The following is a 27094-nucleotide window of genomic DNA, read 5'->3' as shown; positions in this document are numbered from 1 at the left end:
CCAAAAAATTAACCATCTGAGAATTACTGCGGAAAAGTGTACCTGGTGTCTCAGCCAATGCGAGGTGAACTCGAGTTTGATCGTACGATTGGTATGAACCAGCACAACTTACGGCAAAGAAAAGTAAGTAGTAGTGGTTTCGAGGTACCCGCCTGGGAGCAATCGCGTTGACGAGTAAAAGAAGGAAGAATAGAAAGGAAGAAAACACAGAGGAGTCAAATGAAAATAAACGATACGTGTTAAAAAATAAAACGGTGAAATCGTTAGTCGTTGATAAAATAGATAGAGTGATAGAGAGGGAGTGAGAGAGAGGAAAAAAAACGACACGTTAAATAACCCCCCAAATGATTCGTACATTGAAAACAACGTTCGCCGTTAGATTGATAAGTTCGTGTGAAAAGGTCTCCTAAGCCCGTTGAATCGAAGGAGAGCCTCGACAAGTGGTGGTTGGTTGGATTAACTTCGTCTCTGTGTTTGGATCGAAAATACGGCGGAGAAACGAATTTTCCGCACCCAAACGGGACGTTAAAAACACCACAATTATCAAAATGGCAGAGAATCAAGGAAACTCTTCGCATCAATTAAACCAAGGTTCGTTCTTCCTTCGCTGCTTCATTAACTCGTTACATCTTGCCGATCGCTCTCTTCGTCTTTTCCACATCTATTGTCTTCCAAATACGTTCTCTGGCAGTCTTATGGCCCGTCCTAGTGTCGTTGCAGATGCAGGTAGTCGTCGTTCACATCGTCAGTCGTCTGTTTCGACTACCCGCAACAATCGGTGTAACCCACATTTCATTCAATCCAGTTGTTATTTATCGTCTGCTGAAACGTCGCTCGCTTGTTTAACCGCCTTCGTTTTGCATGTTTCTACACGATTTACGACGCATTTACCTACGTTGTTTCCTACGGAATGTCTTATCAGCGGGATCCACGATCCCCAACAAACATGCACCTTATCCCCTGCCTTCTTATCTCTTTTTTCTCGCATCCGTCGGTCTTTGACGCGTTTTGACATTTCCACGGATTCGAAAAACGAGCTTATTGATGTACACGGATATTTCATAATTCAACTTTGTAACGTCTTTAATGATATACGGTAATATTCAGTGTTGTTATTATTATCGTCATTATTTTGACGTAGACTAATGTCCGAGGTTAGCAACGTTGATCAAACTGAGTTCTAGCCTAGACGTAACGCCCGTGAATAACTTTTATGGATAACAATGATTTTTTAAGTCTTGTCTAACATTGCAGGAACCGGCAGAAACTTCTTTCCACGTTTGGATTTTCTGTCCAATAACGATATTCAGAACGATGTGTCAGGTACCTGATTAGATTCTACTTTATCAATAATTAATTCAGTTGATGGATCAATGGATCAAGCACGTAATTAATCCATAACGAGAGATGAGAGGAAAATTGAAAAAATTCAGCAAGTTATTGCGATGTAAAATTCATTACTTGAATATGGTATGAAATTCCTTCGGAGGATCCGTAACGGCATATGACAATATATTTTGGGATCTCCACACTTCCATACAAGACTTTCATCATTTGACATTAATTACAGACGAGGTTCAAGTTGGTAATGTTCTTGTAACGAAACATTGGCTAATAATAACTATTTTCTTACTTTTACAATTTTGAAAGAACTAAAATTTCGAAATATGAGCGTATTTTGTTTAATTACGGTCTACTAAATTTCAGATGATTTCAAAATGGCGAAATAAAGGTTTTTCCTCAGCATGAAGCATTACCGACTTCAATATGATAATTGATGGAGTATGTTCCTTAGTTTCAAGATCTTTTTAATCTTTGTCTTATCTTTGACATTTCTTTTGTTAATAACTTGCAGAGTTTGTAATCACATCTCTCATGAACTTGGCTTCTAATTCCATCCATCCTCTGAATTGATTTGTTATTGTCGTTAAGCATGTTCTCGCATCAACTTAATTTATTCGTTTACTCGATTCAACAGAGAAAAGACAGGCGTTAAAGATGAACCTGGGATCTAGCAGCCTGACCTTTTCAAATTCCACAAACTCGACTCACTCCAATTCCACCAGTATGTCATCATGCCAACCATTGCCGTAAGTAAACGACGTTGTCAAAAACCAATTGCACACTTTCCTCCTTTAATTCAATGTGGAATAATGTGGAAAAATATTCTTTACCAACTCTGACAAGTAAGAGTTGCAAGAGTCGTTCTTCCAAATCATATTCTACCACGCAAATTGTATATTATGAATAAATATTCGTACAATTGTGTATGGAGGGAGTAAATTTTTGGTTCGGAAACGTTTGCAAGGAATTTCGAGGTATTAGGTTTAACGAACGTAACAACGTATAACCACGCCGATTTTACAATCAACCGGATTTCTACTAACGACGAAATTCTTTGGAAAGGCATGAAAAACTGAATTCTTAATGACATTACTATGAATAATAGGTCGTCTCGCCCTAGCTTGCCCTTACCTTTGCCCAAGTTGCCGATCAGGCCTCGGCCGGCAGCGCAACAAGAATTTCTCCCTGATAAAGCAAGGTAATAAGCTTGAATGCGAGATAATTATATATTGCACTGAATTAAGTTACAACGATGTTCATACTGCAGTAATTCTGTGCATATGAGGTATTATTCCAGGGAGAAATTACGGATGTGTCAATCAATGCAGAGCACTGGAAAACTTCAGTTATCTCCTGACACGATATACGATTTTACCAGCGAGGATTTACAAGATTTGGGAGAGATCGGGCGCGGAGGATTTGGCACTGTAAATAAGATGATACATAGGATAAGCAATACCGTCATGGCTGTGAAGGTGAGAAGAATAATTTCCTTTAGACCAAAGGTTTTGTAATTATGTAAAAACAATTTTCATCACGAATCATAATCAGTTATACAAGTGTTTTGACAAAACTTATAACTTTCCTTGATTCGCAATGAAAAATCCTTCACAATATTTATTCAGATCAAAAAATATTGCACAAGCTTATCACGATTCCTTGTGAATGCAATTTTTGGTTTTTCCGTTACATAGAGGATTCGCTCAACAGTGGATGAAAGAGAACAGAAACAACTTTTAATGGATTTGGAAGTTGTTATGAAATCCAACGAGTGTCCCTGCATCGTGCAATTTTATGGAGCTTTATTTAAAGAGGTAAATAACTTTTAGTTTCATGTATTTAAATCTAGAATTTTTGCTAATAAGAAAACTTGCAACTATCAGGTAAAAAAAAAAATTATTTTCATCCAACATTGTGAGTTAGTCGAACTGTATAATACCTGTATTTTGAAATTATATCTTCGACCTCGTTTTGTTGTAAAACTTTTAACTAAAGTGATGTTACGACGGTTTTACTTATTTTTTTAAACAGGGAGACTGTTGGATTTGCATGGAACTAATGGACACGTCTTTAGACAAATTCTACAAATTTATATATGAGAGATTAAACGAGAGGATACCTGAAAGTATACTGGGAAAAATCACAGTAGCTACAGTTAAGGCATTAAATTATCTTAAGGAGAAGCTCAAAATTATTCACCGTGATGTTAAGCCAAGCAACATACTTCTCGACCGTCGTGGTAACATCAAGCTATGCGATTTTGGCATTTCTGGACAGTTGGTTGATTCAATTGCCCGAACACGAGACGCCGGATGCAGGCCTTACATGGCTGTGAGTAATAACTAAAGAAATACTAATTTTGACCCAAGTAAAAACGTAAGTTCAAAGCATTTTCGCAAATGATCGATTTTACCGTAATTTTAAACAGCAGAGATATTAATCTGAAATCCATTCAAGTCGCAGGTTATAAAAAGTGTAAAATTTCATTGAGTTTACCGTCTACTTTTTCCAATCCTGCCACGTAACGAGGAAAAAATTCTTTTACAGCCGGAAAGGATAGATCCCCAACGAGCAAGAGGATATGACGTGAGGAGCGACGTATGGTCTCTGGGGATAACGTTGATGGAAGTAGCGACTGGATATTTTCCATATCCAAAATGGAATTCGGTATTCGAACAGCTATATCAGGTGGTACAAGGAGACCCGCCGCGCTTGTCACCCAACGAGAATGGAAATCGTTTTACAATGGATTTTGTCAATTTCGTAAATACATGGTAATGACTGAGACGTGACTTTAAAAATTAGTTAAATCTTTGCGATCATGGAGGATGTTCGGATTCGAGATAGATTCTAAATTGTTTTACCGTTTTTACTTGCAGTTTGATCAAGGAAGAGACGCAGCGTCCAAAATACAACAAACTTTTGGAACATCCTTTCATAAGGAAAGGTGAAGAAGCGAAAATAGACGTGGCCGCGTATGTCAGCGGAGTGTTAGACAGTATGGCTAACAATGGAGTGACGCCGTTCACCACGAATCAGCCTTAAGAGAGAAAAATTGAATGAAAAGAAATGCATTCCATGGACCTCATCCGTAAAAGTAACGTAGATAATATACTATGTTCCCCTTGGAATATAATTTTATTACGGAAAGGCCCCCTCCCCTGCCCCTCTTGATGAAGGACTTTTGAAACCCGGATACTCCGTAACGAGTAGGAGGTAATGAACGACATTCAATTGTATCAAATATGTAGAGAAAGAAGAAAAGAGGAAAAAAATCGCGGAGATATTACGTATAATAGAAAATAATTTCCTACGAATCTTGTGAGAAACAAAAAGAAATATGAAATGTCGCAAAACACAGCTGTGGCATACCGCTTACACAAAGTAAAAATATACATATATTAGATATCATCTCCAGAACGATCCGTAGTTCTTCTAATAGGTATTACGAATTTCAATCATAGAAAAAGAAGACGAGAAAAACGTAAAAAAAAAACAAACAAAACGGAGAGTAACAATTGAAAAGTATTAAAAAAAAAAAAAAAAAAAAAAGAAAGAAAGAAATACACGAAAAGAAAATTGTTGTGAATTGTATATATTGTTTAATGTTTTAATTCCATGTTTTATATATGCATATGACTTGGAAATAGTTCGCCAAAACAGTACAAAGTACCTAATTGCTCGTTCTGGCGATTTTATTAGGAACAAGCTTATACCAACGTTAAAATACTGTACTGTAAGAATAATAAATAATGAATGATAATAATAATAATAATAATTGATTCAGAACTGTACACACGAGTTGAATAATTACACGGATAATTCGTTCCTAAATTTCAAAAAGTATACTATTTCCTTCACACGTCACATGCTAGAAACTGGAATATTTCTTTATTAAATATTAGCGAACTAAGTACAATTTTATAAACACGAACTTGTTTTTAATCTCAGTGTGTAACCTGAAACACTATACACACAATCAGATTTTTAGTGTCAAATGAAATATAAAAATTCTATGTGATCTTTATACATCATTTAAAAAAGTTTGCTTTGCAAACCACAGATATTAACCGTTAGGTTTTTGTTTAAAACAATCAAATCGACACTTTTCGTTTACTGTGTAAAAATCAAAAGCACTTCAGAAATTTTGAGTTTTGCATTACGCCGATTTATGGTCAAAATGCTGTTGGTTCTCACCAGTAAGAATTTGCCATAAAAAAAACTTCATTTCACGGACGCTCAAATAATGACATAAATTCTTTCAGTGAATAGTCAAAAATGACGCCCAAAGACTTCAAACATTATTTAAAAACTTGATGCCATTGTATGTTGATAATCTTTTCGAACCAGATGGCCGAGCGACCCTATTAAAAAATAAGTACTAATAAGATATCCTCTGGGAAAATTCGCAAATTGTATCAACAACCGTAATGGATTAAAAACAGTACCCTGCACCCAGCGATTGCGAATTGGCGACGGTCAGTATGGGTTAATGCGTGTCGTAAATATGATGGATCGACGGCGAGACGCGTTGGTTCAATCTTGGGAAGTTGCCGCCGCCACCAAGCGTGGGTTATATAGGCATAGAAAATAATCAATCGTTTCAATAATTTACAAACCATCTCATGTCACACCCGATACAGATACAAGCGTTGGTTACCGCTCGTGATATTCAAATATAGAATTATACATGCATCGCACTCATGTGTACAGATATGCTGTACGAAAATGGCTATGCATGTATACCCATGTACCTATATAAGGAAAAAATAACAAAGCGAGCAAGGCAGGCAGGCAGGCAGGGTGAACGCCTCGTCGTACCCGCATAGCGTCGACTGTCGCTCGTATAACAAAGGTGCAGAAGATCAACCTACCAACGATCCAACTAACCAACCAGGAGTCAATCGCAGGACTAGATATAGCGGATGACGATGATACCATGGAATTAGCAACTATCTGGAGAATTGAATACCGAGAAGAGGAGGAGGAGGAGGAGGAGGAGGAGGAGGAGGGGAGGTGTAGCGACAGGGGGAATGAAAAAGAAGAAAGAAGAACTGGAGGAAGTCAGGAAGTCAGGAAGGAAGGAAGGAAGGAAGGAAGGAAGGAAAACTGCGGGTACAGCTGCGTCGCGCCTGGAGGAGGAGACCTGATCGCGTCGTGTGGTGCAGGTAGCGCCGGCGAACAGGGTGACAGAATTCCAATCAATATTCACCGTAGCTATACACCTGCGGCCACCGCCACCGCCGAGTAAGAAGATGGCGGCCGGACGAGAGGCAGGAGGCAGGAGGCAGGAGGCAGGAGGCGGTGGTGCGCTGGTCCCAGAGGGACGGCTGTCCGCCGATTCATTGAGGTGCGCGAAGCGGTGAACCAGAAGAAGCGTAGAACGTAGGTTTCGTTCCATTGCTCGCCGCGGTATTCTCGGGAGTCTGCTTAAGCAGCCTGCACGAGGATAAGCTGCGGAGAGGAAAAGTAGCGGTAAGAGTAGATTTAAACAACCCTGAGAGGGTGAAGAGGAAGTGGTGCGCGTGAATTACGCGCTTTACGCTTAACGGTATATCGATCCTGGACCCAAAGGATCATCTTTGGTATTCCGCTGGTGTATCAGGCTACCGAGGGTGTTGGTTTCTCTCCGCGAGGATTTCACTCGCTGCCCGAAGGTGAGTGAGCGGATGAAAATAAGTGATGTGAGATTTTTCACCGGCTCAATTGTACTAATAGCCTTCTTCGGCTCGTTGTTGTGCACTTTTTACTTTCCATTTCTAACGATGAGAGGATGAGGAAGGGGTGATTTGATCAACCGTCCGTCACGCGATAGGGGGATCGGATCGTTTCTTTCCTTGATCCTTGATCTTTCAATCAATTAACGTTAACGTTCACCTCGCACATCAATGACGCCACTTATTCAATTGCATGATCGATTGTTGCACATTTGTATTCAACAATGCCGGTATTATAACACTATCGCACTATGAAATTAATTGTAACGATCCTCAATGTTCGGCGCACTTTCTCACCGACCCGATATCTCCATTAGATATCGCTTAAACGGACCCACGGAACGGAAGTCGTTGATATCTACTCAACAACGACTGACAACGAAAGTGAAAATTAGGTATCAAAATCTTGAAATTCGTCCCCCCGCCTGATTCGTCTTATAATTTTGTAAAAGTACCGATGATTTCTCGTCAATTTGGCAAGACAAGTCATCGAAGCTTGTATAAGGATTACTTTGACGAATCAAACGATCAACTATACCTCTAAACGACATTTCAGGGAGAATCAGCACCCACTTTTAACCGTCGAGGCGTTACTTCATTTGTTTCATAGATAATTCAAATTCCTTATCTCAAGAAAGTTGTACCACTATAATTGTTCATTTGGCTTTGAATATGGAAATCAAACTGTTCCAGAGGCTAGTATGAAAGTAATGAAATTACAAATTAAAATCTTTTCATATTTTTTCAACCATTCGCAGTATATCTCCTCAATCGTTTGTGCTTATTCAATTCCACGCTATGGTATAGCCATAACTTTCCATCAGAAATATTAGAATTCACCTTGAATCATCCACCATTATCAATTATACCAACCCTTTAATAATCGTAAAACTCGTAACCAGCCTCGCCGCTTTGCAAATCTACTTCGCAGAAGCTTGCGTCGTGTAGCTACGATTCGATTCGTCATTGGCATGGTTAGGTATATATTATGGGTACAAATACAGGTATACATGCATGTACCTACGTGGACTTCACAACCCAGTGAAACACGTCCACGTATCCGAGTCAGTTTGACCTATAGCCGTTTTCAAGTCTCCGATGATCACTTCGACGTGCTTGCCAGCAGGTACTCCAGATGTGCCGTTTCAACCCCCAGAAAAAACGAACTTTTTACTACCCAAACGATGCTCGAACATCGAATTTCCATACGAATCCAAAAATTTTAGGAAGCCTGGAAACACGGTCGAACATGATGAAAGTTTGAGGGGTGGTGAAATCCTCATTTCGATAAATCGATGGTACCTTATACGTCGATGAGGAATAGCAACCGATTGAAAAGAACCTGTTCAATTACTGCCGACACAATGAGTCAACCTGACGCAACCCTGGCAGGTGCTACAGAACTGGGCACAGGGGGATGTTCCCAGGAGATTATTGATCGTTCTCTATATATACCTCGACGGCAGTGTGTGTCAAGTTGTGTTGGTGTCGAACTGACAGACGGACACGCGGCCTGGCCAACCCGCGAACGATCCGGCCGTTTCTGCCGGACAAAATAGCCACTCACCCCCAAAGGCTCAAAGCCTCCGAGCCCTTATGCTTCGCACCCCTTTGAACAAACAGATACCAGGACCCCCTGCACAGTACCAAACGGTACCTTTTCACCTGTGCTGCTGGTGCAGGACAAGGCGGTTGCACTTGATCGACTTAATCGATTTTCATTAATCCGGTCTTAAGTGACGTGAAAACTATCAAAATTTATCCATCAACCGCAAATCGATATTTTTGACGTTTTTTTTTTTTTTTCTTTTTTGCATAATAATCTCGATTTATCTAGAATGTTGCCGTTTCGGAAGTATCCAAAATGTTGTGAATCGCAACTCCATATTTGAAAATTATACATAATGAAACGGGGAAATTGATCAATGTCAATGCAGAAGCGAAAAAACGTGAAGCTTAAATAGATTAGATTCAAGGGCAGAATAAAGCTGTCGAAAATTAATCACGCGTCTATGAATACTGGAATTACACAATACCTATATGAACCATCATCAATGATAAGATTGAAGTTAGTATCGTTACCGCAACGATGCATGTTTAGAAAAAGTCGTTCGAAAATTACGCAATAATGATTTTTTCCTCGCGATATCTCGTTATGTTAACGTTACTAACTCCAGCCTCAGCACCAATAACAACAGTATACCGAGCAATTTTTTCTCAATGATACATGATCGGGGAAGCAATTTTTTCTCCTTCTGTACCATTGCGAACAGACGACAATGTCGTTACGTTTGTTGGTAAAATGTGTTAATTTTTGCTTCGTAGTCAGTCACACTACGTAAATACCATGTCTACATTTGTGAGACAAGTTTAACACGCCAGTTCACCACGTTCATATACTAGAAAATAAATGACTATTACTAGTGTGCTTGTGTGTCGCAGACTTGTTATTCAAATTATTTCTACCTAGTTTTACACGCATGACTGCTGCAGCACTGTGAACCGACATATGCCGTTTTCTCATCACTCATCATGGCTTGATAGTCTTGATACCGTGCAAAAAAAACAGATGGCGAAACGCTCGTTTTGGGAAGATCTGTACGATTAACAAAGTTTGTGAAATCCGAAAAGCGTACTCATGTTTACGGATAAAATGAGATTCGGTCAATTGATTATAATAAAATTATAGATACGCGTTTTAAACAATTATCCACGCGATAAACGTGCTGATAGTTCTTAATTGCAAATTAATAAACATCATATAGAAGTAAGATACATGTGGTAGAATGAAATACTGGAAAAAGTGTAGAACATTTTTGAACTTAATCACTGTTCTGTGTACAAATCTTTCGCACTTTTTTTTAATTGAAAATTATGGGAATGCGAAAATTCGACATGACGAGAAAAGAGGAACTCATTGTCAGTCAGGAGCCTGGCCTGACTCCTTTCTTTCTATACCGGCATCGACCCACAGGAGGAGTTCCGCTATACTGCCAACCCCTTGAACAAACCCTGCTAACCCTTGCCAACCCTGTTGCCGACCCTTAAGACGTATCAACGTAGCACGCAAGATTTCTTGTTTTAACACTTTACGTTATGCACCCCCTTACTTTCACGTGATTTGGTTTTATATTTAGAACGCTTTAATATCATTCGTGGTTGCTGCTGCGCAGGGGGTTTCGTTTCGCTGTTTTTACGCGATAACATCAAAGTGGATCAGTCCAGATTTTTTTTTTTTTTTTTGGGTAAAAAATTAGAAATACCTACCGCGCAATTTATAATGCTCAAGTTTATCGCGAATCTTAAAAAAACTGGAAACTATTATTTCTTATCCTTGTCCGATCAAAGTTCGTTAAGATAAGGAATGCCGCAGAGACGGTTCAATGACACTTTCATCGATCCGCTGATATATCTAGAAAGACGAACGACTCGAGAATCAACCTCCGAAATTCTAATTTCACTGCGACCTTCGATTTGTCCAACTTTCAATCTGCATGCGATATAACATCGTTTAAGGGTAGCTATAGCTGCAAGCTCGAAACCATTTACAGCTAAGATTCTAGAGATCAAGTTCGAAATTGGACTCCCAATTGCCTGAAGCACACTTTCGACTTCTGCTGATTGCACACTGGACAGATCAGTCACCTGGTAAAAACCGGTTCGTGATGAACAAAGGAAAATTTATTCGAAGAGTGAACGCAAGGAAAAAGTACTTTGCAGTTTTTACCAAAACTTTCGCAGATCGGAAACAGGCAGAGTAATCTCGAGACTGCAAATTTAAAAACGTTAACGTATGGAAACGTTGAAATAAAAAATTACTATTTCGTACCTTTAGAACAATTGTACAAGTTGAATCTACAAAATTCGAGTTTCTTGATGCTGCAGTAACAGTTTGCTAAAGTTTAGTTAATCCTAGAATTGAAAAATAAAGACTTTTCCAACGATGCGTAATTACAATAACGTTACAAACTTCAGCCTGATGATTAATCCCGAAATTTGATCGAATTATCGAATTACACTGATCAACGGTGGTTTTGTTGCCTTTGATGTTTGAGTAGTCTTAGAAAGAGATTTGATATCAACGACCCTAGGAGTGTAAGCGTAGTTTTTGAAATTGGCTCTAGTTAATTATTTTTATCAACATTCTCACATATGTCGCAGAAAAGCGATATTTGGATGAAAAACTCGATTTTTTTTTTACATCTCAAGTTTATCCAAAAAATACAAAAATGAAACCAAATACAGAAAAAATAATACTCTTCAGAGATTTTCGGAACTATGTCACACCGACCTTGATATCGTACCTCCATCACTCTAAAATCCTGGTAAAAGCGTCCACATCTACCTTCCGTCGTCTTTATCTGAAAAATCTTCCGAAACTTCCATACCCTCCTTACAAAAACAACAACAACAACAACAACTAGAGCCAATCTAATATAATCATGAATTTATCACAAAATTCTACGTTCTCAAGCACAAAAATTCACGGCCAAAAATGAGGTCGAAAAAAAAAATTGCTTCTTTTTGTCTCGAGCTCTGCTACCTCAGTGAGAAATTTAAAAAATAATAAATAGATTGAAAAATGTTGGAAGTTCAAATTCATCGTCCACCTCGTTGAGAACGGACTCTGGCTCAACGTTACGCTCGCAATCGGGACACGAGCAACGGAACTTCCGGTAGGGGTAGCCCAGGGTTGGGAAATTGTGGCTGAGGGTGACGGGTGGTCGGATGGCGAAAGGTCCACCTGCGACGCAAGCAGGAAGGCAGGGCCAGGGCAGCTCCTGGTCGCGCACCTGTCCATCGCACGCGCGCACAAATAGGTGCGGGTAACGGTAGAAGCCGTGAGGGTTGCGCGCGGGAGTTCAGTTTGAGCCGGCGATGCCTCGTGATCTGGAAGTCGCGTCCATCGCAAGTTGCGCGTCTAGTCTCTACGTGACTTCTGCAGAATCGGATGCGTTTTTATCCGTCAGATCCGTTCGAGAAGCGTTATTGTTTAAAATGTGCTGATCAAGTCCCACGAGGAATCTTGATTCGGTAAGTCGTCTTTTATTTTATCTTCTTTCTTTTGTTTTTGGTATTTCTTGAGCTTCGGATAAAGGCATCCATCATATCGCGATTTGGTTGTCTAGTTGCGTCGCATGATTTTATGTATGTACCGGTCATACGCACGCATTATATCGATCTATGGACGTGATGTGCTTTAACAGTTCGATTATACATTGCGTGTTAAGGAGATCGGGGTCTTTTCGCACTGTGCAAGGTGTTGGTACTTTAAGTTCGGATTGAATAATTGACCATTCTATCGCCGTTAAAACCGAAGACTGATGGTATCTAAAATTAATTTCAACTCAAGTGTTACGTGTAACTGGAGCATTCGTTTTGTGATGGTTCTGTAATAGGCGTAATAGAACTCGTTCTATTGACGGTATTAATTATGCGTTAACATTCTAAGTATAAGGTACACTTTCTATAAATTCATTATATGCACCCATATACGTAGTTTACTTTTCGATTGTGAATGCACTTTCGTAATCGAATAGGAACCTAAATATAATGAAAATTCGTTGATTCCAGATATCTAGTTTTTATTTTCTCAACAAGCATACGATTCTGAATAGTCTGAATAAAAAACCGTTGGTCAGGCTGAGATTGTCCGCTAATACATAGATTTAAAGGTATCAAAAAGATCAGCAGATTAATACACGTATTTTATTTATATCATGTTCAAAAAGCTTAGAATTTTTATGAGCTTTCACTCTATTCTTGAAATAACATCGATATATATCTAGAAAAAAGTTTATGTCAGAGGTATAGAGTTTTTCACAACTCGAGCCTGAGATTAATGTAAAGATTTTGTGTGTCTGTACAGGCCGATACTGATATGACACGGTAAAAATGAGAATTGATACTATCGAAGGCCTTTCGGATGAAGGATCACTGTCAGAGAATATGGATACGGAGAGCTACGGAGTAGAAGCAGAACTCACGAGCCTTTCCTGGCTCCAATCCCTCGACATCACCAGTGCCTCAAATCTACCGACTCCACCATGCTCGCCTTCGCCTCCTCCGATCGCTCAGCATGCACCAAAGAAAATGTCACCATTGCTTAAAGCTGAACTAGGTATACAAAGATAGTAAAGATTGTGAAATTGGTAAAATTTCCAAACGCGTCCACAAGAATCCATTTCAAATTGTCATAAAAATGTGGTACAGAAAGTCACCGTTAACCTCTGAAATTTCAAAACCGATCTTGATGGGTGCGTTTGAAAATTGGACGCGTTCGTAAAACGCAATTAAACAAACGTTAACGAAATGTTATCTTCTTTTGACAATCCGTGATTATGAGTTTCGACGAAATTGGTACATACAACTAAGGTTAAAACTGAAACATGCATCACGCTATAGAAGAGATATATTTCGTTTTAGACCTTGCTGAAAATGCGGAAAAGTACCGTCTGGACTCGGATGCTAAACCTCCTTTCTCATACGCAACATTAATCTGCTTGGCGATGCGGGCTAATAATAACAAACTGACACTATCGAGCATCTACAGATGGATAAGAGAAAACTTCATGTACTACAAGCATGCCGATCCCGCGTGGCAGGTTCGTATGTCAATATTATCTCGTCCGTTCGCTTCTGGATTTCATCCCAATCCAATTATTCCGAAAACAGTAGTTCAGATTTCTAGAATGTTCAAAATTGGGACAAAAAATTTGTTATTAAGAGGATGCTATAGTCAGTCTTTACCGACGGAGTAAAATATCACTTATTTTTACTCTTACCTTCACTTACTCATCATTGACGCAAAAAAGCTACTGGTAGCGCGATGCTATATTCAGTGCCAGACAAAAACAATAAAAAAAACTCATTTTATTTCTTTACTAGAATAACATCAGAAAATGTATTACTTCAATAAGTAGTAATCGAATTACAGAAATACATTTCCTGGAATTATAATTGTTGCGTAAAACAAGACTTTTTTTTTAGTTATTCCTATTCGTCATTGTATGTAGAATGGCACTATCATTAACTTCTTAACGTCAATGATACGTAAGCGTAGGTGACAGTCAAAACAAGTTAATATTTCGCTCGGTCGGTAAACACTGACTTATAGTATCCCCTTAACTCTTTCATGCATACATTTTTCCTTTTATGCGAATCTCTTGAAATTTTGCATGCATGGGTCTTTAGGGGTCGGTGATTACGAATCTGAACTCGAAATTCCAAAATTCAAAATAGCGGATCCAATATGGCGGACAGGAATTCAAAAAGTTGTCTGATTTTGTTAAAACTTTACGTTGCATGGTTTTTGGGGTTACTGAGTACAAATCTGCACTCGAAATTCGGAAATTCAAAATGGCGTATCCAATATAGCAGCCGAACAAAAGCAAGAAAAATTCTGAAATAATTCTGTGAAATTGTTTGAAGTGTATTACACTTGTGTAGAAATTGGCATCTGGATTTTCATAGTAGATTAGCAGCAAATGGTTATTCTTTCACTAAATGAATACATAAATTTGATATTTTTATAGACTTAGAAATATTACAAGAACCATGTGGGACCAAAAAACTCGGTAGTTATTACCAAAATAGTAGTTTAACAAATAAAAAGTTAACGTGCATGAAGTGTTTAAAAGAAGTCGAAGTAATTGAACGTTTGGTGTTTATATGCGCAGAACTCAATCCGCCACAATCTATCGTTGAACAAATGTTTCGTGAAGCTGCCACGATCGAAAGACGAGCCGGGTAAGGGAGGTTTTTGGAAATTGGATCTTGAGAGATTAGAGGAAGGAAGACGTTCGCGAAGGCGGGTCTCGTCCCGCCGAAATAGCACGACCAAAACAGCGGTACCAACCGCAAATTCGACACCTGTAGCCTTGTACGAAACTCCACCGAGCAGCGTTTCACCCCCAATTCCAGACAGCCTGCCAGAAGTCCCCGAATCGACACAGGTTAGTCTAAGCGAAGATGACCTTACAGGACTTCTGATCGCAACTGTCGGCTGGGATGAGAATCAGCTTGATCTTCTCGATTCTTTATTAGATTCCTTGTAAGCATCATATTTCTTCTTCTTTTCCTCCTAATTCTTTTTTTTTTTTTTTTTTTTTTCATAAAATAATGACGCCGGGTTATTTCCTTGAAAATTGTCTCTCAATTGCCTAAATTCAGGCGGATTTACTCCTGTGAAATTGCCGTGAAATAACCCGACGTATACGATACATCTATCGTTCAAGGTTCAAACATCCCGCGGTAAATTTACGCTGACAGCAATAATTATAACCGTTGCTCATGTATAGAATTAAATATTCAGACAACCTTTTTGTCTCTAACTTTAATACGCACGACGATCCTTCGAGTGATTTGCACAAGTAAATTGTATATTCGCGAATTAAAAAAATTCAAACATACATTTTATATAGTGATTTAAATATTGTATAATATCTAAAGTGATGTCCGGCAATGGAGTTGAAAATTTTCGGACAATATTCTTCAAATATTAAGAAATTTTAACAACTTTAAGAAGAAAAATCTTTAGTTATTGTAATCGAATTTTTTTCTTAATTAAATTAGTGTAGATACAATTAGTAATACCGTAGAACCGACTCAAACAACAAGTACCACACGTGAAAAAAAAAAAAAAAAACACTCAAGTTCAAGCAATAAAATCCGTCCAAAAAACGATAAGACATGATTTAGTATTTATCAGTATACATATAATGAAATTTGTTACATTAACATGAATAACTATTGTACAGATATTCAATAATTAAAGTACTTATAATTGGAATGAATATTCGCTATTCACTTCATATTGTTGAACCCTTAGACGTATCTAGGGACAATTGAAAAAAGAGAGCCTTCTAAAGTATGAATTAATTAATAAAGCTCAATGCGATTTTAATATAAATTACACTTACGTACTTAGATTTGAAAGTAATGAATTATTAATTCGTGAGAGAAATCTGCTAATTACAGGAAATTGATGTGTTAGATTTGTGAAATAAAAGCCAGGAAAAAAAAGAAAGAAAAAAAAAAAAAGAACGAGTTGCTTCTGTAGGAATGTAATGTCAGATCAATCATGCTCAAATATTAACGACTATTCGACGACGTGAAAAAAAGAAGAGAAAATTAGTGAGGGTGAAAGAAAAAGTTGTCTGAATATTTTGTAGGATCTCAGTCCCTCCCCTTTTTTGCAAAATATTTTCAAAAAAATTTAAATATATCACATGTATAGAGTTGGATGTTGAAAATGTGTAACCAGCTCATATTATCAAGTATTATTAGATAATATATGTGATCGTTGTTAATGTAACCAGCAGTATATCATGTATATATACATAATACAAATATCTTGGTATTTATGTAGAAAGTGTAAACCAGTTCGATAAAGTGAATATAATTAATCACTTGATTTAATTTAATAATCTTTTGTTCTTTCAAGTTTGAAATTCAAGTGCAAAACAAAAGCAAAAAAAAAAAAGAAAAATACGGAGATTGATAATAATTAACGATTAAACACATTCGAATTAAAACTTCATGTCATACAAAAACTAGATCTGCTCAATAATCATTTTCAACATCCAAATTATTGTAGATAAGAGACTATATACAAATACCTACATACATACAATATATATTAATAATAATAGTAAGAATAATAATGATAATGAATTTTATGTTTTTAATTATAAATGTATAATATACATGTGTATAGATAGTAATTTCATTGAAGCGATAACATCGGTGTGATATATTATTTGAATTGGTGTGTGTTTTTGCGCTCTAGTTCACGCCTTTAAGAATCCGTCCAGCGATAAAATATTTATAAATTAATATATAAGAATAATATTACAGTCATTTGAGATCAAAGATATTGTACTTAATTAAAAAAAAAACAGGATAAATTAACGTACATTTGACTATTACACTATATTATACATATATCCCTACAATGTAACGTGTGCCATTTTATGCCTTGAAAATAATGTGAACCAAAAAAGAAGAAAAAAAAAAAAAAAAGAAAAGAAAAGAATAACAATATAAAGAAATCATTTAATAATTACCTACGTTAGTGGCCTTATAATCTATTATAGCAATTTGACAATGTAATAATGATTATTGCATAGTATAATATTGTAGAATTAAGTTCTGGTCAACTGAATTTTCGTTTTAATATATTCAAAAAAAAATTTCAATATAGTATATTATTGGAATTGTCACTTTGCAATGTGACATCTGGTGGGATAAAATCAAACTAATGCAACCAGGCTGTAAAGCTGACAGTCTTTTTTCACCTTTGAATAATAGAACAAGATATATTATTGATTATGATTAATGAATTTATGTGACATGTGTGATTTGAAAACCCAAAAATTACGATTTGCCTCCATTAAAATGAAAAAACTTAGGTTATGTGATGATAAAATGGCGCCGACAACCAATGACTCTGACGTCATGAGGACATTTTCCAATAGTACGTGGATTATCTACCCTCTCGGGTATTCAACACTTGCATGACTTATATTTTTGAAGAATTTATTTGTCTCTAATTCCCTGAGTCTCCATTATCACGGATGATAATTTCTTTCAATTCGATATCATCGTGTTAAACACCCAACACCCAACACCCCCCCCTCCCCCCTTTCCCTTGAAAAAGCAATATTAATGAAGAGATTCGGATAAGAATATTGATTACGTTTATCAAAAATAAATCTTATTTATATGATCCTTCTTGGAATCTATAGAAATAATTTCACTCAAAGGAAAAGTAATTATTCTGTTAGCATTAGATTATTTCAATTACACAAACATATTGTTTGAATATTTCACAAGTTCGATGTTGAGAGATAACGATTATTAGGCAACACGATAAATCGAATCATTTGTCTCCGTAATACAATAGACATATAGTTGTATTGAAAAAAAAAATAATGAAATCACCAGTAATGGTGCAGGTTGTAAATTACTATTATTATTATTACTATTATTATCATTATTATTATTATTGTGAAAGTGCTCAATGCAGTATGTTAATTAACAATTTCCACCATGTATCTGATGAGAATATAATATACAAAATGTAGAAGTGAATTGATTAGAATTGTTATTATTGTAATATTTACAGTCACAAGTTGATTCTGGAAAAATTACTAAAACTGTCTAATACTCAGTTCTTCACCTGAGAAGCGTAGAATAAGTATTGGATAAAATCTGTTGTATGACACTGCGATTTCTGTATGACAAATTTCTTGTCAATTAATAATCGAGCTGCTTTTTCTGCGCACATTACAACTGCGGTATTGATATTGCCACTTGGTAATACTGGAAGTACCGACGCATCAACTACGTAGAGGTTTTCAGTGTTATAGACCCTGAAAATATAACTACGATTCAATAACGCAGCATCATTCAATTGCAAATGCTTAATAAGATTGATCAATCCTGAGGAATAAAATTCCTTAGATCTCAACGCACCTGAAAAATTCATCTACAACGCTACCGATGCGACAGGTTCCTGCGGGATGATAAGATGTCAAAGTAACATGTCTGACGTAACATTCCCAATATTCTTTACTGTTGAATGAAAATTCCTTGCAGCTTGGGTAATGTTTTGTGTAAAGAGTCGCGCCCAGTTTCTGCATGGCTCTTGTTTTGATCAATTTTTTCACGAATTGTATACCTAAAAGGACACAAGGGAACTCGAAAAAATCAGAATCATATTTCTACACACACAAATAGTTTAAAGAAACGCATGAAATCGAGAAATTTAGAAGATCATTCTTCGATCAGCATCCGCGAAGATTGAAAAATATTATAATCACCATCTATCAGAACTTCAACGTCTTCTTGAACGGAAAGATACTTTGGATCGATAATAGGGGGATCGGCTGGATCAGAACTTTGTAATTTGATATCCCCAGAGCTTTTTGGATGCAATAAAACCGGTAATATGTTGACAGCTGTTTCGTGGGTCAGTGGAGAAAAATAATCGCGAAATACCTGAATAAGAAGAACTTTTTAGTGCTGTAACCGTAAGAATATTTCTTAAGAAATTGAAATATTAACCTTGCAGGGATAATTTACCTCGTCTGATATACCCATAATTTTCCTCAATGCGATACCACCATCTTGAGATATTCCAACTGGCATTACCATCAGTTGTATATCTGGCGGATCGCGTTTTCGATTTGATTTAGTACTATGCAATGTACCAACAACTTCGATGCCCGCTGAAGTCCAAGGACCTGGAAGAACGATTCACAGTTTCATCTACTATCGTCAACTGTGTTACCTAATATTGCAGAAATTGAATAAAAAATATCCGTAAAGCATTGGTAAGAGATTCGATTATTCTTTGTCTTCGAGGTCAGACCTATAGAGTGTAAGATGTGAAAACAAACGCTTATAACTTCGTTTTTCAAAAACCGATTAACATTTGTCGCAATGTTTCAATTACTAATCGATATATACCTTTGCCGTGAAAGAAGTAGTTGAACGCTGACAGAGGATTTAGAACATTCAATACGTTCAGTGGTAAAGTTGTATTGAGCACGACTAAGTCAAGACCGGTAAGAATATGATCCACCAAATTCTGACCCACAGGTAAATTGTTCACTACTTCGATCTGAGTCACAAATAGATGAAATTGTATTTGCAATAATGTTATCCGCATTTACTCAATGATTAGATACTCCAGTTCGCTGTGTAAGGATCAACAGGGACGTTGTAAGGAACAAGGTACTCTATTTGAAATGGATTATGGTTCACTTGATGAAGAACAGCGTTACCAAATAATGTTGCATTGTTTTCGCATCAAGTGATTTGATAGGAGAGAAATTTCATTTGACCACATTTGGAGTAGATGAGTAAATAAATTTGACAAACGATTGAACCAACGGTAACCTTTAGACCTTTAAGATGGTCTCTCGGACCTATTCCTGAGAGCATTAATAGCTTCGGAGTGCCAATTGCTCCGGCACAGAGAATGACCCCCTTTTTGGCAAAGGCTTTCAGCTGGGTTCCCAGTTTCTCAAATTCAACTCCAACGGCTTTCTTTTCTTTCAATAAAACCTTTAGAAATGAAATTCAAATGATTACATGCGACGTCGTTGGATAATTAGGATGTTTATGTTGAGCAAAATGGCTATCAACTGTTCAAAGGTGCTTTTTAGTTTGAAGTAAATGGTGTCTCGTCACCTTATTAACATGAGCGTTAGTGATGACAGTTAATTTTTCAATATCCCTATGTAACAGTCTGTCGCTACTCCATCTCTCTCCATCCTTTGAGGTCAATTCCACTTTCATGAATCCTGATTTGAAGATGAAGAAGAGAAAAAAAAAACAAACAAAACAACCAATAAGTAGAATAACCAGCATTTTCTTTACCATTTTCTTTAGCATTCAACGGTTCTAACCAATGTCTAGATCTCTGTTTATATTTCCAACATTTTGTCCCAGTTCTGCAACTCCGTTCAATATAGCTTCAGGTAAATCCGTGTACCAATTATTATAATTTACATTCAAAGAATCGTTTCCTGTGTTTATAAATTCTGCAGCGATTGAAAAGTTTATCAGGATTACTACATTAATTTTCACGTAAAATATTGTCACAGTGATAAGTTTTTACCCTCAAGATCGGGGAACCAATCGCTGTAATCAGCGGCGTGACCGCGAACATAAGCCATATAATTTAGTCTACTCGATCCTCCTAAGATTTTTCCCATCGGCCACTTGCTTTGCTGTAATATAATTAAACACATGCGATATTTAATTAACAAATATTCTGACAATTCTGAAGATGATATTTAAAAATCAAACGATATTTAACGAGTAAACCAAGTGTCAGAATAAAATATGAGAAAGATGAGAAGAGAAAGAACGAATTGACCGCGAATGAAGGTAGAGTACATTATTGATTAATCCTTTGCAAGCATGTTTTTGCGGAACGGTAACATGCTGCCAGTCGAAGACAGACTGTTGGAATAACGGAGTTAGTACAGGGATATTCAAGAATGGAGGAACTGCACCACCTGCTTCCAATAGCAAAGTTTTCTCCCCAGCTTTGGACAATCTGGCAGCGATTACAGACCCAGCGCTGCCTGCACCGACTGAAATGTTAAAAAAATCGTTGGACCGATACATGTGGCAAAAGACGTTGAGCTCTAGGAGGACGAATAATGAAATAATGAAAAATAAAAGAGGAGATAATCTGTGTAAACTAGGAAACTAGATAAATGTTTTCAAATTTCTTTCTGATTGAAACAGCGAAATGAAACAACTTACCAACAACATAATCATAGAATTTTGAATTCTCCATATCGTTGTGAGACCAGTTAAAGTATTTATCATAAATATTGGCAAATTTGAGATAATTTGCAAATAAAAATATCAAAATTCCGTAAATAATAAAAGCGAAGTACTTGAGTATGAAAATCATTTCGGACAAGCAAATGTCAAAACAGTTCACCAACTGTCAATATTCGGCGGATTTTGATGAAGCGAAAACTCTCAAGTTAAATTACGCTTAGGGTGAAACTGGTGAAACTTAAATTTTGAGGTTAGGTGAGGTTAGGTTAATACGGGACGAAGGGTGAAACTAAATTTCGGATGTTAGGTTATGTTACGTTAGGTTAATACGGGGTGAAGGGTGAAACTAAATTTCGGAGGTTAGGTTATGTTATGTTATGTTATGTTAGGTTATGTTAGGTTAGGTTAATACGGGGTTAAGGGTGAAACTGAATTTCGGATGTTAGGTTATGTTTCGATGATGCGTCAAACGTCAACGAAGCCAACATGTTAAACATACTGCAACTTGGTGTTTTGGAAGGTTAAAAAAAAATACAGTTTTCAGCCAAAGATCGAGTTATGATACGTGATAATAACTGGGATAAAAATCATGGATAAAATCAAAGACAAGGTCATACAAGAATTCAACGCCGAATTGGGTTCGGATTTAAAGAACCTTGGAAAAATTCGTCAGCTACACGAGCGACTACAAGACGAGAGAAATAAGATCGAAAAATCGGTGAGTAAAAATTGTGTATTCTAGTTGAATATTCACTCCCGAAACCATTAAAAAACCAAATTTTCTAAAAATCCTACAGATTCAAAAAAACATCTTAATCATATCCGTATTTAATTTTTTGACAATTTTAAGCTTTCGCTAGCATCAACGGAGGCTCCGTCAAAGGTAAAAGCAGCCATAGAAGGAGTTGATAGGATAAACAATGAAATAGATGAGATGGTAAAAGTCAGCAATGATTTGGAACAAGTTCTAATCGAACAGCTTCAGCAAGATTCTAAAATTGATGGGATTCGAGATAACGTTGAGAAGATAGGAGAACTTCAAAGAGCGTTGTCATACTTGTACTTGGTCAAATCCATCGAGGATATATGGTACAGAGTTTTTCAGTACAATCGAATGTTGAAAAAAAAGTTGGAAAAAAAGTTGAGAAAATACTTGACGTTCGATAAACTAGTGGAACTTTTTTAAATTCTTTTACCGTATACAGTCAACTAATTGAAATAATCATTAATTTCACAGCGACGAAATAGAGGGTTCTCTATTAGTAAAGGATGACAAGCTGACGATAAATCTGTACACTAACTTGACGGAAAGAAGTTCACAATTACAATCGTCCACTTGTCATCATCTCGTAACTTACCTACACGACACTCTTCACTTTTGGCATAATTATCTCAAAGATAAATTCACAGCGTAAGTATAGGCGAGATATTGTTTTAGTGGCTTCATAAATACCTATCAATATAAAATGTTTCCCTTTGTAAAAAAAAAAAAAAAAAAAAAAAAACGGAAGACAATTCATTATGCAATTCCACAATAATGAATCGATATCTAGCCAAAAATACCATCGATTATTCGGCATTTAATTATCTACAATTCACGAAATTTTATAGAGAATACAACGAAATTTTGAAGGCACTAAAATGGCCGTTTTGTGGCAGCAATTTGAGTCTTTCAACTACTCCTTCGCTAGATGCAATGGCGAGGTTCAGTACCGTTACGGAATACTTGCTGCAACTACAGCTACCGTATCCTTTGCATCGAGAATCAATTGATCTAGCTTTTCGAAACACACAACTCTCCTACAAACTCTGAAATTGATCCCTAACTCAGATTGAACGATAGTGAAGAAACGACGAAACCTGCGGTCACCTCGTCGCTTTTAACCGATTTTGTACCAGTGAGCTTGCCAATTTTATTGCTGATTCGGCCCCTCAGACGTAGATTCATATACCATTTCACAGGCGCAAAGCAAACTAATCGCTCGGACAAACCTGAGTGGTTTTTCACTCAGATACTTACATGGATCAGAGATCACGCCGAATGGGTGAGGGTGAATGTACAACCAATTGTAAATTCTTTGGGACTTGATCGCATCAATGCTAAGGTATTTATGAGTTCGCTTCAAATATGTTCCAATAATTAAACAAAGATTACAGTCTAGTGAGAAAAAAACTCACAGCTAATTTTCTCATCGTTCCAATTTTCACAAATAATTTATTCAGGTCGAATTCATGCGAGGACTGGTTCAACTTGCTGTGGAAAAATTATATTCAGAATTACCAAACATGCAGTACGACGATGCTCTCTTTGCACATCTAATCGACGAGGCTCTAGGCTTTGAAAGAGAGTTGAGGGACACGTTATTGTATCCAGCTAGTCAACCAGCCACAGTTTTTGTACTAACTCAAGCACAGATTTTTGTCAAATGGGTTAATATGGAAAAGAAATGTAAGCATTTCTCTACTTACAATAAGTAATATTTTCCAGCACTTTATAGACGTTTTCAGATTCCATAGAATATGTGAAACGAATGTGTAACGCTCAATCATTCGAATCGGAGTAACTTTTGTGTGAACAAATCGACTTCCAAGAAGTCTAAAATGTGGTAAAAATAAAATATTACATATATTGTCACTTTCATATTATATTGCAGATGCAACGGAAAAAATGGACGCTATTTTGAGCTCTGAGACTGCATGGGAAAGGTTGATGGGTACAGATATAGACGACATGAAAGTAACGGAGTGCGCGGAAGCTTTTCTCACTCTTCTAATGACTATCACTGATAGATACAGTCATCTGCCACAACCGGGTCACAGGTGAGTGATAGATATCGATTTTCCTGCTTCGTTGCATCCTCACCGACAATTCAACAATGTCTTCGCTCGATAGGTTACAATTTCTCGAACTACAGCTAGAACTGGTGGACGATTGGCGCGTTCGTTTGTTGCAATTGCTGCACGAGGATTACGAAGATCCGCTGATTTCCATCATTCCTAAAATCTTGAATACGCTGCACTACGTATCTAGTGTTCTTACAGAATGGGGTGCCACCCCGGTAAGTGAAGAAGTGAAGAGTAAAAAGCAGTACAAGATCAGATAAGAAAAATACTTTAAAAGTGTTGTTTTGCTGTTCTCAGGACTTCTTGCGGCTTCACTATTTCAAAAAACAGTCAGACGTTACAGAATTATCTGTAGAAAAATTGGCTGAAACTTCCGAAAATCCCGGGGACGAAGATGGTTTTGTATTCGACGAAGCTCTCGCATTGCTACAAAGGATGGAACGCGAGTTGGTGAATGAAATAACCGACTCTGTGGCACTGGATGTGAAAGCTAAAAGCAGACCGTACAGAACTGACAAGTAATATCGAATACATCAACTTACAATAATAAAAGTTTTCGACCCTGAATATCTATTCCTAGTTACGCTTTTTAGATGGTTTGCAATGCAATCGGAAAAAGAATTGGCGTCGTTGTCCGTAACTCCGAGTGGTTGTCCCATGTTTCAAGAGCTGGCTGCTCGTCTCAACACGCTTCAGAACATTCTTGCACTACCGTTGTTCAACAAGGCTTGGAGAAATCTTGCAGCACAACTCGATGAAGTACGTTACAAACCTACCTCATTATGATACATCGTGTACAAATTTTTGATAAGATAACAAAACTAAGTAACGTAATTGGTATTTCTTTGTTCAGTATTTGCTCGAGGAGATCGCTATGGTCAATCATTTCAACTCTGGGGGTGCGGCTCAATTACAGTACGATATTGTCAGAAATCTCCTTCCGCTCTTTGGTTTGTACACAAACAAGCCAGAAGCTTACTTTCCGCTGTAAGTAGTCAAAATAGCAATAATTGTGTGTAGAAACCAAAACCATAGATTGTAATCTCCAAAATAGAGATTCTTATTTTTAAACTTATTCTTAGTGTGGATTTTTCTCAATCGTCAACCTTTGATCTATTAAACCACGGATTGACTCTGGCATTATTCTGTAATTGTATTAATTTATGAATGTTGTACAGGATCAAGGAGGCTACGATTCTTTTAAACATGGCGTTAGGTTCAGCGATGCTGTTGTTACAAGCATTAGAGGGCAACGAAGATACGGCTGAAGTACTAGCGGATGTCGGAGTTTATAAAATGTCCGAAGACATAGCGATGATTGTCCTGCGAAACAGAACTGACATAAGTTCGCAATAACTAACAAAAATGAGAAAAAGAAATTTCTACTGTAAATAGATGAAGAAAATTAATGTTAGCCCAAATATTATCACACTTTGGGTATATAATAATATAATGATTTTATTTGAATATTCTTCTTCTATGTATCAATATCATACAATTACAAAAATAAAGCAATTTCTGTACAAATCAAAGTTTTCTTTCTTTCTATCATTAAATCATATAATAATTCACGAGTAAATATATTCACACATTAGTAGAACTTTTGACCAATCAAGCTTTTTTTCTGTCAATCGAATAGCAAGACCTAAGCTGCAAATTCAATAAGAATGTTCGCAAGATACCAAATCACAAACGACTCTCGTGTATATAGGATCAAATAATAGTAAAATTGCACTCTAATATCTGGAAGATGAAGTAATGCAATTTTCTTTGTAAATTCATAACACAGTAACTTAATTTCAAACTGATAGTCGCAGTCTTTTAGAGGATATCAGAACACTTCATACCATCAATCAAAAGGCAGAAAATTATTCTGGCGAGTTGTGTTTGTGAAGCACGATCGTGTAACTAAATCTTTAGCAGCTAAAATTTCATCAATCACAGTCAACAATATCACTTTTTTTTCCCTTGTAGCAGCGTAATTTTTCAAAATAACTAGGAAAAGCTAGACCTTTCCTTTGACCTTTTATAGATTTTTTAAGTTCCTCAAGATGCTTTTGGACGTCTTTGAATGACTGCAGCTTGACGTATTTTGTAACATGGGAATACTCACTTTGCACTTTCAATTCTTTGTCAAAATCATAATCCAGCATCGAGGAATTGGTGATCATTGACATAATCATTGTTACATCTTTAACAGTTTTACTTTTGAGTTGTTCAAAATTCTTTTCCAACTCACTGGAAAAAACGACCCTTGGCTGAATCTCGAACTTAATTTCACCAACAATATCGTGTATTGATTTCAGTACTTTTACTTCTGAGGTTTTGAGTCTTCTACTTCTTCTGTCTTCTGCTTCTGTAAAGTCCTGGTGACTTAAATCTGTTTGTTTGTTTTCTACAAGAGTCCAAGGATCGTTTTGCACGTTTGGGGAACATGTCTTTGTACCCACAGTTTTCAAATCAGGATACAATCTAACAGCAGCAGTACTGAGCGATTGTTCTGCACGAGAGGAAGATGCCACATGATATCGTGGAACGGATACGTGTTCTTGATTCGGTGGTGTTACATTTGAAACAGAAAATTTAACCTCTGTGCTGCTTGATTTTTTCAAAGATTGGCTGTGAAATTTTGTTTCTCTCTTGCTAGATTTCGATTCTGATGCGCCTTGGAGTAGTCTTGTCGTTACTGTTTCACGTTGAGATGGTGAATAGGGCAAGTTCAATATCGGAGCGCATTTGACAGGCTCGATATTTGTGCTTCCACCAGCCAATGTTTCCAAAGCATCTTCGGCGACTGTGTAATCCAAAGCTTCATCCGGTGTCTTGGTGCGTTTTTTTTTCTTGAAGAACGAAAATAGAAAAAACATTGTTCCTTCTGA

The 27094-nt window shown here is 37.0% G+C and overlaps 4 protein-coding genes across 11 annotated transcripts; 3 read left to right on the top strand and 1 right to left on the bottom strand.

Annotated features, from left to right (window-relative positions):
• The first annotated feature begins 117 nt into the window (after window positions 1-117).
• LOC124410804 (dual specificity mitogen-activated protein kinase kinase 4-like) lies at window positions 118-4872 on the top strand. 7 transcript variants are annotated; one of them, XM_046889436.1, is made up of 9 exons: window positions 118-591; window positions 1255-1323; window positions 1979-2090; window positions 2465-2542; window positions 2642-2819; window positions 3039-3158; window positions 3376-3675; window positions 3892-4118; window positions 4224-4872. In XM_046889436.1, the coding sequence occupies exons 1-9, from the start codon at window positions 549-551 to the stop codon at window positions 4387-4389; spliced, it is 1293 nt and encodes a 430-aa protein (XP_046745392.1). In that variant the 5' UTR covers window positions 118-548; the 3' UTR covers window positions 4390-4872. The 7 variants fall into 7 exon arrangements, with proteins under 7 accessions (XP_046745392.1, XP_046745391.1, XP_046745390.1 ...); XM_046889435.1 differs by having other exon boundaries at window positions 2630-2819; XM_046889434.1 differs by having other exon boundaries at window positions 2450-2542.
• Window positions 4873-6782: 1910 nt separating this feature from the next.
• LOC124410806 (forkhead box protein J1-B-like) lies at window positions 6783-15694 on the top strand. Of its 2 annotated transcripts, none has more exons than XM_046889440.1 (4): window positions 6783-7001; window positions 12931-13182; window positions 13488-13666; window positions 14741-15694. In XM_046889440.1, exons 2-4 carry the CDS (start codon window positions 12957-12959, stop codon window positions 15116-15118), a joined length of 783 nt encoding a protein of 260 aa, XP_046745396.1. In that variant the 5' UTR covers window positions 6783-7001; window positions 12931-12956; the 3' UTR covers window positions 15119-15694. The 2 variants fall into 2 exon arrangements, with proteins under 2 accessions (XP_046745396.1, XP_046745397.1); XM_046889441.1 differs by lacking the exon at window positions 6783-7001 and adding an exon at window positions 11966-12095.
• Window positions 15695-18046: 2352 nt separating this feature from the next.
• Window positions 18047-21524, bottom strand: LOC124411640 (glucose dehydrogenase [FAD, quinone]-like). Its single transcript, XM_046890881.1, has 11 exons — window positions 21348-21524; window positions 20973-21172; window positions 20692-20803; window positions 20480-20614; window positions 20262-20374; window positions 19968-20135; window positions 19536-19689; window positions 19149-19309; window positions 18887-19064; window positions 18540-18744; window positions 18047-18436 (listed from the first exon to the last, which is right to left on the bottom strand). The coding sequence occupies exons 1-11, from the start codon at window positions 21499-21501 to the stop codon at window positions 18232-18234; spliced, it is 1785 nt and encodes a 594-aa protein (XP_046746837.1). The 5' UTR covers window positions 21502-21524; the 3' UTR covers window positions 18047-18231.
• Window positions 21525-21819: 295 nt separating this feature from the next.
• LOC124411638 (RAD50-interacting protein 1) lies at window positions 21820-25697 on the top strand. Its single transcript, XM_046890879.1, has 12 exons — window positions 21820-22089; window positions 22222-22460; window positions 22609-22782; window positions 22983-23117; window positions 23215-23476; window positions 23595-23820; window positions 24026-24191; window positions 24265-24430; window positions 24513-24733; window positions 24809-24974; window positions 25069-25202; window positions 25394-25697. The coding sequence occupies exons 1-12, from the start codon at window positions 21961-21963 to the stop codon at window positions 25569-25571; spliced, it is 2196 nt and encodes a 731-aa protein (XP_046746835.1). The 5' UTR covers window positions 21820-21960; the 3' UTR covers window positions 25572-25697.
• The last annotated feature ends 1397 nt before the right edge of the window (window positions 25698-27094 follow it).

The sequence above is a fragment of the Diprion similis genome, chromosome 10, assembly GCF_021155765.1.
Source record: "Diprion similis isolate iyDipSimi1 chromosome 10, iyDipSimi1.1, whole genome shotgun sequence".
NCBI classification, from domain to species: domain Eukaryota; kingdom Metazoa; phylum Arthropoda; class Insecta; order Hymenoptera; family Diprionidae; genus Diprion; species Diprion similis.
This window is presented reverse-complemented; position numbering and strand designations above follow the sequence as displayed.